A 19,118-nucleotide genomic window follows, 5' to 3' on the forward strand; every position below is an offset into this window, starting at 1 on the left:
ATAAAATTGAGCTATTTTCATTGAGAGTATTGATAGAAGCTACGAAATATTAAAGTAAATGGGTTATACAAACACGTTGACGTCTAAGATTTTTATTTTGGAAGCTACGACGAAAGAAATGGGATTAAATTAAAAACTGATTTTTATTTGAGACTAGAACATTTCATCCAACAATCTTAAAAAATGTCAACTTTAAGCCAAGCAGTACAGTTTCACTTTGAACGGCTTTAAGAGAGCAGGCGATCGAAATTATTTATCTAAATAACATTATTGTATTTTTAGATATGTTTACTTTACAAAAACACAGAGTTCCTACTTTTGAAAATCTGATTATCAAAGTTTTTGTTCTGTGAGAAATTAAACACTACTAGATTGTGCTGTACTAAACTATAGTATAATTTAAAATGCCCTAAAATTAAATGATTCAACTCGTGCAACAAAATGTTTTATAAATACGTTCTCACTTCTTTCTTTTCAATTTTACAATTGGTGTTCATTTATACTTTTCGCTTTCTCGGTAAAATTTAAAGAGGTAGTTGCTAGTTTTTAATTTTAGTCTCTAATAACTACGTTTTAGCTGAAGCAAAATAAAACATTTTAGCTTCTTTAATTTGAGGTATATTAGCAATAAATGTCACAAGATCAACACATAAATACTACTCTCGGTTGGCATTTATTACCGAATTTATATCCTTACGCACTCTCTAGGTGTGTAATGATCGTGTGATACCTATTTATATTTTATGCTCACGTAACTTATTTCAATTTACAACAAAACGTCAAGTTTTTCAATGCCACTGTTTAAAAAATTTGGCGTAGAAAAACTCGCACACAAAGTCGATTAAATCTAATTGAAAATATTACTTATTAAGGACTAGTTCTGTAAAAATATACTTAATGGAATTTCAAAAACACTGGAAACCGCTTCTTCGATAAACGTTAACTGTTCGTCAAAAAGCAGATTTTATTTACATTAAAAGTACTTTGGTCAAACAGAAGTTACATCGTCTTATGCCTAGAGTTGAACGGAACATTTTCTGTTTTATCGTCGACAGGAAATATCCTTCTTTCCTCAAATGAATGAACCCTCCGTCGTCCTGTAGGAACCGATAAAGTCTCAGGTGTGCTGTCTTGCTCACTTTCCGACTTGCTATAAAACAGATTTGGAGTAACAAGGGAGCCATACGTGGATTTAGAATGCGAGAGATATATTATTATGGTCATATCGAGAACAATAAAAAATCTCCGTAGAGCTGTTTGTAATAAGCGAAAGCTAAGAGGGAAATAAATCAGTTTTCCTATAAATATATTTCGAAATTACGTGAAGGTTTCTTTTGTATGGTTATTTATCATCAAGGAAAGCGCTTGGCTTGGACGTTCGTCTTGCTGACTTCATGAGGTGATAATACACTTGGCTAATTTAGAAGTTGCGAAATGCGCAAACTTTAAAACTTATTACACGCAGTAAAACAAACTGCCTGCAGCAGGTTTAGATAACCGCAAAAAATAATGGCGGTTTACGTAGATTGGAGAGTGTGGAGAAAAACTCTGCTCGATAACAAGGAAAAGATAAAAAGAACGTTCGTTTGTGTTTTTTTGTGCTTCGTTTTATTTATTTTTTTTTCAAATTTTGTTATTGACTATTGATTTCCCACTATGGGTGTTTTCCTGCTGGAAGTAGATGAATATGTTACCCTGGAGGATGAATTTGAGACAAATCTAAAAATCATAGGAGCACTATTTTTTAAGTACGGAATTGAACAAATTTACCGTTTTTACCGATTTTAGCAAAAAACACCATTTTAAAATGGTATGTATTGTTCTTTTGTTCGCGCGACTGCTCCGCTTGGTATAAAATTTCGAATGAAAGAGCGCAATTAGAGTAATAACCCGATTCCGAATGAAAAATACTTTTGAAAACGAGGCAAAATAATCAAATTTTGTTGTACTATTGCAATCTTTTTGCGACCATGTACTGTTTAGCAATCGCTTTTGTCCGTTTATGGCTGTGACTTTGAATTATTTACAGCTACCTTACCGCAAACCCCTATAACTCCAATAACCCTGAAATAGTTATTACGGTTCACAGATAATGCCCAATCATTTGAGGGTCCTTTTATTTATGGAGGCTAAAAAGACAAAGTCATAAATGCGCCCGAGAGTTATTCTTTTACAAAAAAATATATTGAACCGTTGATTGATGTATTTTCTTCCAACGCGGCCACTTGGACGCAAGCCCATTGTTTTATTTAATTGAGTACTTGTCCCACTCTCTGATAAATTACCTGAGTTCCAACCGGGTTAGACGCTGTTTCAACTTCGCCTGACTGGCGCTAAATTCGGCAAGAAGTCTAGCGAGGCGTGTTTGCAATATCTCAACGGTATTTTCTAGCTTTTTTATGCTATCCAACACGGAATCCTGCGTTTCACGAGCTTTCTTGAACACTTCTTCGTCGAGTAAGCCATCTTTTCGCAACAGTTGACATCCGCGTTCAGTTAATGTTGCTCGTGCCTGTCGGGAAAAAACAACAGTTTTTACTTTACTCCGTTTCAAAGTCGTTAATTAACTAACCTCGGGGTAATCAGCGAGTGCGACAAGGAGGTCGTCTTTAGCTAAACAGAATAAGTCTGAATATCCTAACGAGCGGACATTAGCTGTTCTTCTATTTCCGGTGCGATTTCCTGCAATATCCAATACGCTCACTTCGCCAAATACTGAACCTGCGCCTAATGTCGCTAAAACCGAAACACCGTCGTCTGCTACTACTTGCAATCGACCCCTTTTGACGATGTACATCTCTTTACCCACGTCACCTTTACGGCAGATGTAATCGCCGGGGGAAAACACCTGGAAGCCAAAATTTTAGTAAAAAAAAGGCAATTTCAGAGTGTCTAGGGACAGTTTTACCCGGATCATTTATGTACGTGCCAATTACGGTAAAGTTTCATTCTAAAATTGACCACTTTAATTACTGATAAAAAATGTGGGCAAATATTTTGACTTCAAACTGCACCTGCTCGTAAATTGATTGCCCGCAGTTTGTTTCTTTCCATTCATGCGATGCAGTGAATGACCGTATAAATAGTTTCACTGAATTCTTGTTTTCCTTGGCGGATTGTATAAATTTAATTTGATGTGGTTTATAAAAATCCCATTCTGTATTTATGTCCCCAAACTCTCTGAAGTACAGTTGAAGAAAAACCATGTCTAGTCTTGGCGGCGGATAATAAATAAAATTCCGCCAACCGAAATATTACATAAAATCAATCATAGGCCTCACCTGCAGGCGTAATTTGAGCACGAGAGCCTCCAGCAATCCCGGTTCGCAATCCTGAAATATCCTTACTTTTCGAAGTGTTTCTAAGTGCACTCTAATAGCAATTTCCGCTTTCAATTTATCTGGTAGAGCCGATAGAACGCGTTCTTCGTCCAAAGCTCCACTTTCTGCCCATGTGTATGCGAACCAGCGAATTACGCGAGCTTCTAACTCGCGACCCACTTTTCTGAAGGCCATATACTGTTTAACTCCATCCATTCTGTTTTGGAAGTCGACGCGGGCTACGTTCATATTGGATATCATGGAACCGATGTTACCTGCAATGAGAAAATGGTTGCAGTTTAAACAATTTTGGTGGATGCGCCGGATAAATAATTCATTTTAATAAAAGTGTGACTATTGCAGGAAAATTTCGAGCTAAAATCGTAAAGTAGAATCCAAATTATCCACTCTACATTCCAATTTGTTTGGAACTAAATTTCATATTCGCTGAAATGTGAGGTTTTAGCTTGTGATTTCTATTTCATCGCCGTAGAAATGAAAACCCTGGAATTTGAAATTTGAACTTTGATGCTCCTCAAGTGGAAATAGAAAGACAATGTTTATAATTAATTAAAATTCAATAAATGAATTTAATTAAACTTATTACCAAATTTTAAAAGTCCGTTTTGCCCCATCGTTTATTTAGGTTTCACAAATTTTTGTTTGCTTTAGTTTTTTTTAACTTGCAAAAGGATGGAATTGTTCGTGGGCGTTTTGGAAAGCCACCTAAATAAGTTTTCCAACGTCTTATAAAACTTCTTGCTATGGTCAGTAGTTTCTACGATGTTATTGAAAACTGACCTCTGTTCGCTTTCATCGAATGCAATTTTACGTATAACTCGGAAGTATATCCGTTTTTGATTGCAATGCCGCATTGCAAAGACTGGAGTTTTTTTCTTTATGACGCGCTGACAAAGTTACAGGACAAAAATAATTGAGAAATTTTGAAAAAAATATCAACTTTTTGTTATTATTATCCGATTGCATTTAAAAAATTAGCGCGATTGCTTACAAAAAGGTACTCTCTGCTCTCTTGCAGAATAAGTGTCCAATTTCATAAAAAAATTGCAAACGGATATACAAACAGATATTCTTTTAATCGAAAATTCTCCATTAAAATGCCCAGGCATTTATACAAGGTGTTTATAAATGTTTTTAGCATTAAGGGTGGCTATGAAATTTGCCGCTCATTACAAATGTGAGTTTAAATTTTTCAACCAATAAATTGTAGTAAACCTCAATCATAGAGCAAAATAAGTTTTGAAAAAAAACTGTTCTAGTTGTGATTTGAAACCTGAAAATCATAAATTTGGGCACAAATCTGTACCTGAAACGTCGTTGATTGTTGGTAACTTAGCAACAGGGCACTATCTAGCAATTTATGGACTGTGATTGGTCAATTTAAAATGCAACATAAAAACTATAAGTCCCTTGACTTTGTATGATACAAAAATCATCTCTGATTTTGATTTGAATTTCCCATTAAAAGGAAGTACAAGCGTTCTAGAAGATCTGTAAATATAATGTGTATTTTCAGAACTAAATTGTCACATAATATATCATAAAATCAAAAAAATAAAAAGAGTTTACTCTGTTCTAAATTTGATTTACAGTTTTTGAGAATACGTAAAGTTCGCACAGATGCGAGCTTACCATTGTGAAAAAATTTGAGCAAAAACTGTGAAACTCTTGAACACTATTCAAATTTGTTTATTTCATTTTTTGAGTAGTTTTGGCCATGACAACACCGACGATAGCAGCAATTAACTTTAAACAAATTACCAGTTGATAAAAAAAGTAAACTATTAATTACAAAATTTTAGCTATTCATCTCAAGAACTATTTTGCCAAATTTCAGACTTTCAGCGACTGTTAGATTCATTTTACATAAATAACATCTGATATACTTAGGTAATTTCATTATTTCAATAATCCATTAAAAAACTTATATCGAACAGATATCAATTTTACAAAAGAGACCGAGAAAACAATTTAGAGAAATATGAAAACACCAATTTATTTTCACTCCATTTACTTCCCGATCAACATTTTTCTAACAGTTGCTGGATATTTGTTATTTAGAATTTTTCATCTTGACTGTTGAAATCATTATTAGAAACGCGAGATTTAACGAAAAACTGCACAAAATACAAGATCTACAAAAGTTAACAAAACATGGATATGTTTTCTAAAAATGGGTCCATATTCTTTTTCATATAACTTCTAAATGGCGAAAAAGAGCGAGTAGCATGTTAGATATCGCGTAAGAAAGCAGAGATGTCAACCTGTATAATGACATCATTTAAAAAAAAATATATGTTGACAAAACCGCACTCTACTGGTGATTTCCATAGTTCTTTGAAAAGCTTTTTTTTTTTCAAATCATGAAACGATGTTAAAGTTTCATGATTTTGTAAGTGTTAAGCAACACTGAAAAAAACAAAGGTGAAGGCTCAAATTTTTTTTTACAATTATGTCCAGGTTGTTTTGTGAGAAAATCGACCTTTGGGTTCAGAATCAGGGAGCAATTTCACTTTACAAATAATTTTTTACGGCTCCAGTACATACAAATTTCTTGACTAACACAAATTAATTATTATTAGTTTCGTAAGTAGACGCGCATTGTCTAAAACGAAAATGTTCTATGAAATAATAATAATAAAAATATAAAACGTTTTTTCTTTATTCCGTTTTGCTTCGTAATCTTGACATTTCACATTGTCAACAGGTATGTTACGCGGAGCATCTTGCCAGATAATAATGCTCATCACCTAGAATTTAGTAGTCTTTAGCGATTGGAATAGTTTCTACAATCCGGATTAAATAGCTGAGAATTTGCCGCTTGGGAGCTTTGTGAACTATCACGGAATAGCAATAGATTAAAATCCTGTGGAACGAAAGATATGACTTGTATAAGCAAAAGGATTTAATCTGAGCTCGGTTTCATGAAGAATTAATTTGTTTTGATCCAAATAACAATCTGGGAATTTTGCAAAGATTTTAATAAAAAACTGACGGATTAGAGCTACCATAAACCCTTTTAACATACGAGGATAACTTAGCTGTTGGAGTGTCTAGAATAACAACTAAAGCGGAACCGTCTGGTCCCTCACACTCCTCTCGTAAAAATAACAATGAGCTCTCTTTATCTGTAGTGAAAAAACTTGTAGTAAATCTAAGAAATGAGCTGAGTTGAAAATAAACTAACTTACCTACGATTGTAGCAAAAATCAGAACACCAGCTAAAAAGTCAGCGACGACGAATAAATATTCGGCATCGTTCTCAGGCACTGGAGTTTCCCCGATGGTTGTAAGAGTGAGAGTGGACCAATAAAAACTATAAATGTATTGCCTAGCCAGCGTGGAGTTCTTGGGTCCCTCCAGATTGTAGACCCAGTTGTCGATGCCGAAACCAATCGCGTAGCTGATGGCGAAGTAGAGGCACGCGTTCCAATGTATAAGCACAAGAATGGCTAAAACTACTTTACATATTCGAAAAACGTTCGGATAGTTTGTATCGGTTTCTGTCCGTTCAAACCATTCCCAAAGGCGCGGTAATTTAAAGAGTCGATTCAGTCTTACGATAATTGGACACGGCACTTTGACATTACACTCATAAGGGGGCCACCAAATGTACGCTACATCTGTCGGTATCAATGCCAGGAAGTCGCTTCTCCACTGCTTCGTTTGGAAGTAATGGACGCGGAGTTTTCGTGGATTCGTTACCAACAGACCTTGCTCCAGATAACCTGAAAATGAAAATGGCTTGCATTAATTTTCGGCTGTAATATCCTGCGCTTCACGTCTCACCCTCATTATGGAAACCATTTAAAATGTATTCATGCAAAGTGGGCGCATGAAAAAAACCACTTGCCAAATGTAAAAGGCTAATTTATTTGAACGGACAAAAAACTTTCCGGTCTATTTAGCACATTGTCGATTCAAATCTGCGTGCATGTTTTATTTACAGCTTTGTGGATTTACTTTTTGCATTGTTAACATTACAATTCACGTAAAAATTGTTATGTTACGGAAAATGGGATATTAACCACATTCCAGCTCTGAAACCCATCCGTCCTGTGCGTAGCTTTTTCAGGAAACAACGTTATAATCTACTTCAGTAACTCGTTTAAAGTGGCCCGGTTTGCAGCGAAATAAAATCAGATCTGATCCTGGGATGGCGACTTTCCTGTTGCTGAATCATTCACACTCCGATAACTCACTCAATTTACATTTAAGTGATGTATTCCTACCGGTCTACTCTAACCGAGTTCGTATAGTTATCAAGTGCGGGTTATAATTAAATTTATAGCTACACACACATCAATTTCTCTCTGCAAATGATAATTATTACGATCTTTCACCTCGCTTGTCAGAAACAGGAGTTATAGCAGTGTCCTAAATAAGTTGTTTTTGATTCTGTGCAAAATTATTCCAGGTCAGGGTTTTTCTCCGTTCCGGGAATTATCAAGAACACTCCAAACTTCTAGTATTTGTTGAAGACATGGTAAAATTTATTATGGATCAAGGATGTTCACTTCATATGGGCCAAAGTCCTTATAAATATATGAGTTGAATGAAACCGAAGGGACAAGAAGCAATATAGAAGCTGCGGATCGGGTTGGCGCTTTGCCCGTTTCATGGTTTCATTAAGGCTTTGATATTGTTTCGTTTTTTGGCAGAGTCCAACGACTCTTATATTTTATAGATTATGGGCTGTAGTTTCATTTGCGATAAAGGAAATACGAACGAAACGGTTTTGTTTTTATATAGTTTTGTTAGAAGAGACAACTGAACAATGTAAAAAAATAACTTATGTTTAAATTAAAGAGAAAAAGTTTGTTATAATTTTCATGACTTTTTTATGATGTCTGTTTAGTTAAAAAAAGGGATGAATATTTTGAATTTCAAACACGAAACAAATTATCAAATTTCATGTGTTGAAAAGTTCCAAGTTTCTCAATATTTCAGGTTTTGAAAGTTCTTAGTTTTTCAGAACTTAAGGCGCCAAGGTCGATAGATTCTCGGGTCATCAACTTCCCAGTTTGTACACAGAAATTTTAGGTTCCGAAGTTTCCACTTTCTTTCAGTTTTACTCAGATTAGATTAGGCATCTATAGGGAAACACTAGTGAACAAATTTTGGACTGCTTCAGTCCAAATCATTTCTAAAATCCGTTTTGCTCCATCAGGTCAGGACTTTAAGATATTTGTAAAAAAACGTTTATTGTGACATCTGTTTTTTTTTTCGCAGTTTTGCTTAACAACTTGTAAAATTATAAGACTCTATGATACCTCACTGTAAAGGTAATTAAATAAGCTTTTCAACAAACTATAGAAATCGCCGGGAAAGTTAGTCTATGCTAATGAGAAAACTCATGAAAATTCCGAAAAACGAACGTGTTAAAAAAATGCTAATTTTTTGCATAGAACTCCTAAATTGGGACGTTGATTTTTGAAACAATACGTCCTAATAAAGGTTGAAAACTCGGCTTTCTGTAGTGGTGTTAAACACGTTATTATCTCATGTCATTTAGAAGTTACGTGACAAAGAATAGTGAGTGATTTTTAGGAAAAAAATCTCGTTATGTTAACTTTCCAAGGTTTTCTAAAAATTTTAGCTTGGATGTCCGCAAAATTGTAGGTTTTCGATAAATCATGCGATTTTAAATGATTTCAGAATGGAAGATCATAGATAAAAATTATGCTGCAATAACTGTTAAAAAGTTGTTGGTTGCATTTTATTTTTAAATGAATTTGAAGATGTTTTCACACCAATCTACAGATAAGTTTTTTGCCCTAAATGAAAGTTTCGTAGAAATTGATAATATTTTTATTAGATACTGCTCCCAAATTGTCCAGAAAAAAGTTCAAATTAGTATGAAACAAAAAAGTTGACATTCCCATTTTGTGCTAACTTTCCAACAGATTGGTGAATATTGTGTTTAATAAATAAATATCTATTGTTTTTAAGAAAATTTTGAACATGTTTTTTCAAATATTTCCACCCTTTAATTTTTTGACCCACAAGCAAATTACGAGCTCTTCGTTTTCAAGAAGTTTTCTAGAATATACAACATATATTCTGGGCAGCATTAAAGTCATTTTAAAACTGAATATGTACCTAATTGTAAGTAATGTCATTATGTTTTAATAAAATAGATAACAAATTAACAATTAAAATTTATAATTATTTAAAAAAAAATATTTTTTTATCTTGGAACTTCTAAATTTTGAGGATTCTGACGATTTTTTAGTCCGTGAATCTGAGGAGCAAAGGGATTGAAATCTGAAATACTGAGGATCTAAGACTTTAGTAAACTATCAGTAACTAAAAACCTTCAAATCTTAAATTCTTGTACATTGAAACTTCAATAAGAACTTCAAAAGGCATTTAAAAATAAAAATCCGAAATATTTACTCATTGGTGACGTTTTAAGTTTTATTGTTAGTTTCATTTTTGTTTTCAGAGACGCATTTTACATTGCATAGATTATTTTCATCATAATACATATAGTAATTTAAAAGAATTATAAGTTTTCTAAAATGGTGGATGCGCCATTCAAATCTACTATTTTAACAACAAATGATTTAATTTTCTCAAAAACTCTATGTAAAATATTCTTTTTGTTCTAATTTGCTCCAATTTCCATTTCAAATTGCAATAAATCCTACGCATCAGTCAATCAACAAATATTTGCAAAACTATGTACGCCGTGGCCAGAATTTATGAATCATAATTTTGCAAATTGTTTTCGAACGTAAGTAGGTACCCCATCAATAACCTTAGTAAACATTGTGTGCAAATAACACACTCCTCGTTGTACGCCATTGGTAAATTGGCCTGTAATTATTATTGCTAGCAAATGGAAGTAGTTTGTGTGAATTGGAGTCATATTTCTTCGTAGAAAATTGACGGTGGCTTTGTCACATAAAATTTAAAGACACGTCCGACCTTTATTTGTCAAATTCTCATTGCATTTGGTAATGAGTGTCGTGTTCCAAGATGTAGTGTTTTCTTACAAACATTTCAATTATGTCTGTATTTAGTAATCCCCAGTGTCAATTTGGTTGTGGCTTTGCATGTAGACCAGAATTGCGTGATGAGGTTCTGTGATCGTCAACCCACTCTAATTATTTTAATATTGAGAACGCGAGCTTCATTAATTAGAATTAATTAATGCCGGAAAAATCGATATTTAATTCTATCTATTTTATCTATGGATATCTTGTTACGTAGGTGTTTAAATTTCCCTCAGTCACAGTTCAAAGTTATTACGTTGTGGAAGATTTATTGATCGATTAATTGATAGATCTAGAAAAAACGGGATTGCTGATTTTTCGCACTTTTGTTAGTTCACGTCGTCAATGAATTTTACCACCCACATTTTCCATTTTTCAGATTTCATTGCATCGTGTCGATAGCAATTACAGCAACTCGTTTAAAAAATGCAAATGAATGGATTGAATCTGTTCAGGCCAGTTGTTTAGCAGTTCTCTATTCATTGGATGTCACAGAGTTTTTGCAGCAACAGATACACTTTGACATGAATTGATTAACAGCGCATTTAATTTGATGGGCACCATTGGCGTGTTTTTATTCTCCAGTTTTCGAGAGCTATTCAAAGCCTTAATTTATATGTGAATATTTCAACTCATGATCCAAATCTATTGAAAATGTCGCCTGAGAGGTTGTAAACTCATTTATTTAGCGAATAAAAAACTTATCAGAATTTAAATTAATTATCCTGTTTTCATTCTTTAATGAAGCGTGTAATGTCAAAGGTCAGAACAATATTAATGTTTTGTTAATATTTACAAATTGAACCGTAGCTGGGGAGGTAAATTGAAAAGTCAAGTAAAAGGCAGGCTAGGAAGAGCCTGTAAAAAACTTAATTAAAATGTAACACAAATAAAAATATCTTTTGTTGATAAAGTTTGCATTTACATTGCAAATATAGGTATCCAGTTTATTATATTTTTAGTATTATTAAGGTAGCTCCAAACTCGAAGAAAAACACGTCTGTTCAATAAAATTACATAATTTAATAAGAAAGTAATTTATTGCAAAACTCAAAAGATGAAGTGTTGTGTTTTATGATGTTTTTATTTCCTCGTTCTCTCGAATATCCAGTTAGTTATGCGGTTCTAAAAGAGGTGAGGATCGTTAATGTTAAAATTTGTTTGAAATGATTAGTTATTTAATTGGATTTTCAAAAACAAATTAGTCATATTATTTTAAACCCCTGTTAAAATTATCTATACTAAAAAAGCAAATATTTATAAAAACGAAAGCAAAACAGTGTCAGCGAATCATGTAATCTGTACTGCACACAAACTTAGGGAGAAAAATACTAAACTAAAAAGATTGTGACGCAGATTTGGAGCAGAGTCAGTTTACATAAAAAACAATCAATATATTTGCCATAGTAAACAGACGTAAAAAGAAGAAACATTGAAAACGGCTCAAAATGTGGAAATTGTGAGCGAGTGGCGTTTTACGATTTAAATTACACATAAAGTGATTCAAACGTTTGTCATGTTTAAATTAACTTGCGGGTTTTTACTGTAATAAAGTTTATTTTTGAAATTAAAATTGTATTTTTCATGACGGCTGGAGCCTTCATCAAATTTACAATTTTAAAAGAGCAATGAAAGTAATAAAAATGTGAACATTTCTGAACAAAGTGATTTAAAGAAGGAAACGGTTTATCTAATAAAATTACGTAATAAAAATGTATTCAATTTGTTGAATTTAAGTGTAGAAAATATAATTAAATGCAATTAAAGTCGCACTACAGTTTATGTTCACGTACTCAAAGGTTTATTCTGGATTAGGTAGGAGTTTTATTAACTTTCAGTTTACACTATTACGCTAATTTTCTTTAAGTAACGAGCTGGGGCTATAAACTCAATTGTTTGTCGTGTAAATAAGACCTTACGGAAGCTGAACTAAATCTTTATGACTGTTTTTCCGCCAATCAAACGTCAGCAGTTCAGTCAAATTAGTTTCGAGATTATAATAATGCAAAAGTGATTAATCTAGGGTATATTCAAGATTTTTTACCTGTTTTAGCTATTTTTTTAAAACTCTTTGTGAATCTGTCATGAATTTGACAAATCACATTTTGTTATGGTAATAAAATTTGATGTATATATTTGGACATTTGATGATAGGTAAAATTTAATTAACTTTTTTGATAAATTAAAAATGGAGAACATTCGTAAATAAAACTTTGTAAGATACATGTTTAAAACGTCTCTTCATGGCGTTACTGGCCACTTGTGCTATAAAGAATTTAAATTGGTATATTCATTAAGTATTAACAGACAAAAATTGGTAAAGCAAATTTATAGTTTTATTGACATTTGGAATTGAGTTTAAAGTAAATCCCTTGTGCTCTCGGTGAAACTATGCGCGTACATTCATTTTTTTTACATTCATTTTGACTCGCCTGTAATTGATGCTTTTTCTATGATCTATAATTTTTAAAAGTATTTCAAAATTTCTCCGTTTCTGTATTTAAAAGAAAGAGCACTGATTTTCATAGAAAAAACATGTAAAATTGTATTTGACGTAAAGATTTTGTCGCATCCACCATTATTCTGTTTGGGATTATATTTGACCATGGGCTATAGGAAAAAAAACAGTTAGCACAAATCCATATACAACATAAAAAATTGTTTGATTAAACATTAAGACTAACAATTAATTACCTTCATGAGCATGAACAAAAATATCTGCAATATAGATCGTATCACAGAGGTAATCCAGTGTCCACCAAAGCCATGGCACCGAATTGTTCAATTCCCAGAACACAGCTCTGCCCAGAACGAAGATAACATTGTAGAGCACAGCCAGAGATACAACCATCAGCCACTGCAAAGAACAGCTTTTAGTTGATGAATTCATTTCGGATACTATAATTTATGTGTGAATGTAACGTTCAAATAATGCTGGTACGGAATTACAATTTAGCCATTTTCCTGATAAACGGTTTTTAAAAACCCACATAATTTGGAAATCTAAAATTAATAGTATGCTAATTTTTCAAATTAGCCTCGTTCTGTAATCAACAATTTGTTGCACCTATTTATAAATAAGATAAAGTAAGTACCCTTAATTTAATGTTCTTTAGAGATTGTATTGAATTCTGTAATTTATTTCTTGATTGAAGATACTAACAGGAATGTTCAATTTAAATGCACACGATTTTACTCACAAATTGTTTCAAAATTAAATTATTTTGTTACTAGTGAGTAATTTCTGAGCCATTAAGCATTTGCAACAACATAATTAAAACCTTTATTTAATGTAAGCGAATTTTGGACAAGTTTTATAAAAACATCCTTTACGTTTTGATGAGCACGTGGAATCCATTTATCAGAAAAACGTGACAGTTTCTGGATGATTTAGGATAAGGGCTGAAATCTATTGTAAAATGACGTGTAGTGTCTAAAGATTTTTATACAATTTTAAGGGAACTACGTCGCAAGATGTAATTTCAACTGCAGTCTTGGTCACATCACATTCTGACTTGTCCTTAATTACACAACAGTTTATTTATTGCTTGTGTTGCTTTCTGTGGTTTTTAATTTTGTGGCTTATCCTGGACAGTGTACAAACCGTTTTCGATTAATACCGCAACAAACTAATCTTCTTGGGTTACCAACTTGAGAGAAAATTTTGTAAAAAAAGTTTGGTCAGTTCTAATTAAAATTGACTAAGATAAAAACCTGGCAATGTAAATTAAACAAACCTCTCTATCGAACAGTGCGTAAATCGATAATTACAATACCCGTGTAATTGTCAGCTTTGTAATTACGCAGTCCAAATAATAGTTTACACATCGGAATTGTAATTAATACTTGAATTTGTTGATAAATTTGTTTTTTCAGTTTCCTACGTCTTGAGTAATTTTTGACTGCCTGCAATTTTTACTCCGGCGTCGCCCATTTCGCTAAGACGAAAATTAATTGCACTTTAAGCTTAAACTTTGTAATTTAATTGAATTTCGATCAAGTGCCTAGTAAATAGAACCAACGCACCAAAGCCCTATTAGGTTGTGTATAAAAAGATTAACGAAGGAAAGAAGTGGCTAAAAAGTTTATAGACCTTATAGTAGGACGGAAGCGCTGGATCAACAACAATCCTTCGACCCCAACAAGTGGGTTCTGGAGTATCCATCGCATCAGCATTTTCATCCTGGTGACTTTTGTCCACAAACCAATCTGGTGGGTGCGAATCCCTTCGGGAAAAACGTCTAAAACGAATTGCTGCCTGGAGAGATGCTGCCACTTGTCTTAACCGTCCTCGCATAACCGAAAACAGTCTGTTATCCGGGACATTTTCCTGGAAATAAATACATGCGTCCATTAAAAAAATTGGAGAGGGAGAATTTTTAATTTTCTTTATAATTTAAGTAGATACTCGTTAGCTGAAGTTAACGCTTAGTTGCTAATATTAATTAGAGACTAATTTTCGAAAAAATTCAGAGTTTAATTAGAAAAACGAAAAAATGTACATTATTTAATCGATCTGGTAAAGGTGTGAAATTAGATTATTTGAAAAATCTGTAACAGAATAAAGTTTGTTCCACGTTTCTTAATATTTCAGACTGCTGTATAAACACTTCGAAATTGGGAGATAAAACTCGTTTCTAGAGTTGAGAACTTCCTTTTCGGTAGAAATTTAATACCGTTAAACTTGATCAAAGCTTATGGGTTTGATTACCATGTTACAGAAAAGTTACAAGGTAATCGCGTTGTAACAAGTAGGTAATTAGAATTTCTGATTCCAAATTTCAAGCGACTTAGTTTCAAGAACAAAGCCGAAAAAAACTAATAATAAAGTATGACTATGGTTAACACCCAGTATATCCAAAAGAATATATCAATTTGCAAGTATAATATATACCTCATGAAACCTGAGAAAATCGTACATAAATGCACCGTCGACGCTCTACTTTAGGGGGTGTAGCAGTTCTCATAAAAAGCGGATTTTAATATTTTATGGGAAGTGACAGTTAATGTCTGAAAGCTCGTTAACGGCTTTAGACGCGTAGCATCTTCGAAACATTTCAGATACTTAGTATTCACAGAACGTTTAACTTTACATTTTAATAAATGTTTATTTAACATCAAAAATTTGTCGATCGAAGAGGCGCAGGTTTGCGATTTTATTTTTATTGACTGAGAGAAGTTTATCTTTTTAATATTTGTATGATTTATTGCTCTCTCTGTTCACGTTTCTGACAAACAAGTCTTTTTATGGTAACACTTGACCTCCATTTGTCCAATGCGGTCGTTGAAAATTTTGTGGCACTTGAATTTCTAAGGTGAGGCAACAATAATGTAATATTCCTAGAGGCAGAATATTTGATGTTAATGAAGTTATAACTGATGCAAATGAAATATAGATGGGAGGTAAATTGAATAATTTTATTTTGAATTTCGTTGTTCGGAACAGTTTAACAGTCTAATAAATCCCAGGAAAGTAGTGTTAAGATAATCGGATTTATTTTCAGAATCGATAATAAAGGCTTTGCTTTTTAGGCCGTTTAAAAACACTCTACAATTATCTTCATTTTAGAGTTAGGTAGGAATATAAATTTTACACAATTAATTGTGATGTTATTCCTTTATTTTCTTACACAGAAATGGAATATTCTGCCGCTTTTGTTCATTTTCTTGTCAAGAAATAGATACCTACCTATTCAAACCGAAATAGAATAACAGATGAGCAGACCTGGAAATCTTGGCAGTAAAATTAATAATTAATCATTAGTTTGATGTATTCTTCGCAAATTATGGAAGGCTGGTAGTTCAGTTTCTACCAATAAAAAATCTCATAACAATTTCTGATATACATTAATAAAATCAGTTTATTCGTCCAATTACTCTCAATCAGTTGTGTTTATTAGTATATTTATCGAAGAGTTCATTATTAACACCCAATCAACAAATAAAATTTAGCATTGCATGATTGATTTATTTTGTTCTCGTAACAAAAAAAATTACAGAAATCGAACATCAGTTAAATTAGCTAAATATGATTCAGAGGCGTTCAGAGTTTATTAAGTTCCAAAGTAACAAAAAAAAAAGATAAAAATGGTTTCATTCAAGCTCAACGGTTGTAAATCTTTTCTTATCTTTCATAGAATTTTATGAGTGTGGAACACAGAGAAATTAAAAGTTGTATTTCGCCTCAGGACAAAAATAAGAAACCGTAAACATCAGTGTATACAAAGAGTAGCACAACGTGTCACTATGTTTTAGTCAAGTTTGTCTTTAAAGTTTCGAGGATGCAAAATTATGAAGGTATGAAGGTTTTGGGTTATTGGCAAGCTTTATATCATTTTTTTATTACTTAGCAACATTTTAGTTGTAATAATGAATGATAACAATGATGAAGCGAGAAATGTGAAGTGGACAGTTTGTGTAATTGGCACTACATATAAAATGGAGGAGGTTTATACACTGGCTTTGAATTGGGATAATCTAAGAACATTGTAAGCTTATAGATTTTAATGCGTTTATTGGATTAAGACCTTATTTAACGGAATTTTCCAGTTTTTACTAAGAAGAAGCAAGGCGACATAATTACATAGTTTAAAATTTATTATACGTGTTATCAAGTGTTGCCTTAATTACTTGAAACTTTAATGACCAGGAAAGCTTATTTTCTAAAATCGGACAATATTTAAAAATGTATTTAGGAGAAAAAATTTTGGTGCGTCCACCATTTTTATAATTTTATCCGTATAATTTAAAAAAAATCAGAATTATAGACGGATTTTTGTAATTGTCACATATTATGTCAAGCAGATTTGCATTTTGAAAGAATTCAATTAATCATCAGATTTTCGTCAATTGTAATGATATTTTGTCTTTTAATGAGTTGACATTTCAATTTTTCCTGCTGAGAATTTACCGATTTACAAAAGCAATTTTAGTAATCAGCAAGATTTGAATATAAGATAAGTTAGATATAGGATAAGTTAAATACCGGTAATGAATACATGTCGATTTTGATTAGTATATGCCTCCACATGCAACTGTTAACTTAATTCTAGTATTAGTAGTAATTTTGGTAATTTAAAAATTATCTGTAGTAAAAATGAGGGTTAGGTAGTGTTCGACTTCTGACAAATGCAGAGAGTGAATTTACGAGAAAAAATGTCTAAACTCGTTAGATTTGAAATTAGAACAATTTAAAGTTTACCAATCACAAATTGCTCTAATTTGTGTAATTTGGACTCTAAGTCCAATGAGTTTAGAATTTTTTTTTTCGCCGACTCACCCTCAGAACGCAAGATAGAATCTGTAGTTAACTGATTCTTCACGAGTTCTGGGACATCCTGTATTAACAAAATATTAAAAAAATGTTAGGATGTTAGGGAATGCTGTCAAAAAAAAAATGCAGCTCATGGGTCATAAATAAAAAAAAAATCTTAATAAAACCGAATAGTTTTATCGAAGTGTGAAATGAAAAACTAGATGCTTATCTTTTATGGACCACTGCACGGTAAAGATGTTTCCTACCAACAATAACAAGTAAAATTTTGTCACAGATATCTATTAGAACTGGCAGTGCCAGAATGCACTATGCAGTACCAAAATGAAAAAGTACGTATTTTCAAAGCAATTTAAAAAAACTAGTAAGTTATGAGCAAAATAATATATGAAATGTTAACTTTATTTAAATGTCCTGAATGTTTGTCGGTACTATTTTTCAACACCATGTAGACCGGATTTAATGCAAAGTAAAGTATTCTGAATAAATAAATGGTAGGTATAGCTTCAGTTTAATTATTTATTTACTGTAACAACTTAATTGCGATTCAAATTAAATATTTTTAAAAGAACTTTAAGACGAATTACGGATTACAGTTAATGTGTGTAATTCAATTAATTCAAAGAATATAAAGCAGTAATGGAGCTTGTTCTAAATGCAATATTTAGTTTCTGAAGTTTTTTTAGTAAAGTAAAGGATACAAAATTTGCATTTTAGGTATGCGAATATATTCCATAAATTACATAGTTAAAATGAACAAATAATATTTAAAGAATATAAATAAACATTTAAAAACGAAAATAAACCAGCTGCATACCTTAGCACATTTCTGATAAAAATTGCATACTTTAAAACATTATTCAATAAAATAATAATAAGAAATAGAATAATGTAAACATTTTATTAGAAGTTTGTTTCAGTATCATTTTCAGTTAAGATCACTGCGGCATTTTTTTTTCATTTTATAAGAAACAAAAATTGTTCATGTCTACTACTGCATCGATAAAATTGAAAACTGGTGTTTATTGTTGCCAATAAGTTACTCCAAGCCGCATGCCGAAGCGATATATTGCCACTGACTTGGAACAATACAAGGATAATAGGTTTACTTATATTATCCATGCTTATAAGGCGCATAAGATTGATACTATTAAGTACATAGTGCATACCCTAAAATTTTCGTTGATATTCAATTTTACTGTCACCATTTCATTTTCAATTAAATTTTCAGAATTTTATCCACACTGAGCTTAAACTAATAACACGCGCACTAGCACTACTACCAACATAATGTGACAGGTCTGAACCATCCTATGCAGGCAGTGGCGACGAATTTGTACACGTGCGACCAAATATAATTCTAATTGCAGACACGTTTTGTTTATGCGATTTTTAATAGTCTCACGTACCAGAATTCACTTAATTACATTGGTTTCCATTTCAATACTCCAATATAGTTTCGAAGTGTCGGATATGCCGAATGTAAACGCGGAGAATATTAAT

The 19,118-nt window shown here is 32.3% G+C and overlaps 1 protein-coding gene across 2 annotated transcripts in view; it reads right to left on the reverse strand.

Annotated features, from left to right (window-relative positions):
* Positions 1-124: 124 nt before the first annotated feature.
* CngA (Cyclic nucleotide-gated ion channel subunit A) overlaps positions 125-19,118 on the reverse strand; it is a 32,890-nt gene continuing 13,896 nt past the window's right edge. The window contains exons 1-8 of one of the 2 annotated variants that reach the window (XM_088030605.1): positions 18,785-18,912; positions 14,436-14,672; positions 13,037-13,199; positions 6,533-7,069; positions 3,282-3,595; positions 2,573-2,848; positions 2,286-2,512; positions 125-1,150 (exon numbers count right to left, since the gene is read on the reverse strand). In XM_088030605.1, the coding sequence (XP_087886731.1) occupies positions 1,000-1,150; positions 2,286-2,512; positions 2,573-2,848; positions 3,282-3,595; positions 6,533-7,069; positions 13,037-13,199; positions 14,436-14,672; positions 18,785-18,823 (1,944 nt within the window). In that variant the 5' untranslated portion in view covers positions 18,824-18,912 and the 3' untranslated portion in view covers positions 125-999. Of the gene's footprint in view, positions 1,151-2,285; positions 2,513-2,572; positions 2,849-3,281; positions 3,596-6,532; positions 7,070-13,036; positions 13,200-14,435; positions 14,673-18,784; positions 18,913-19,118 lie in introns of those variants that run through there. The other variant, XM_088030604.1, reaches the window with a different exon arrangement.

Source organism: Gnatocerus cornutus, chromosome 2 (assembly GCF_029298725.1).
Source record: "Gnatocerus cornutus isolate USDA-ARS CGAHR chromosome 2, icGnaCorn1.1, whole genome shotgun sequence".
NCBI classification, from domain to species: domain Eukaryota; kingdom Metazoa; phylum Arthropoda; class Insecta; order Coleoptera; family Tenebrionidae; genus Gnatocerus; species Gnatocerus cornutus.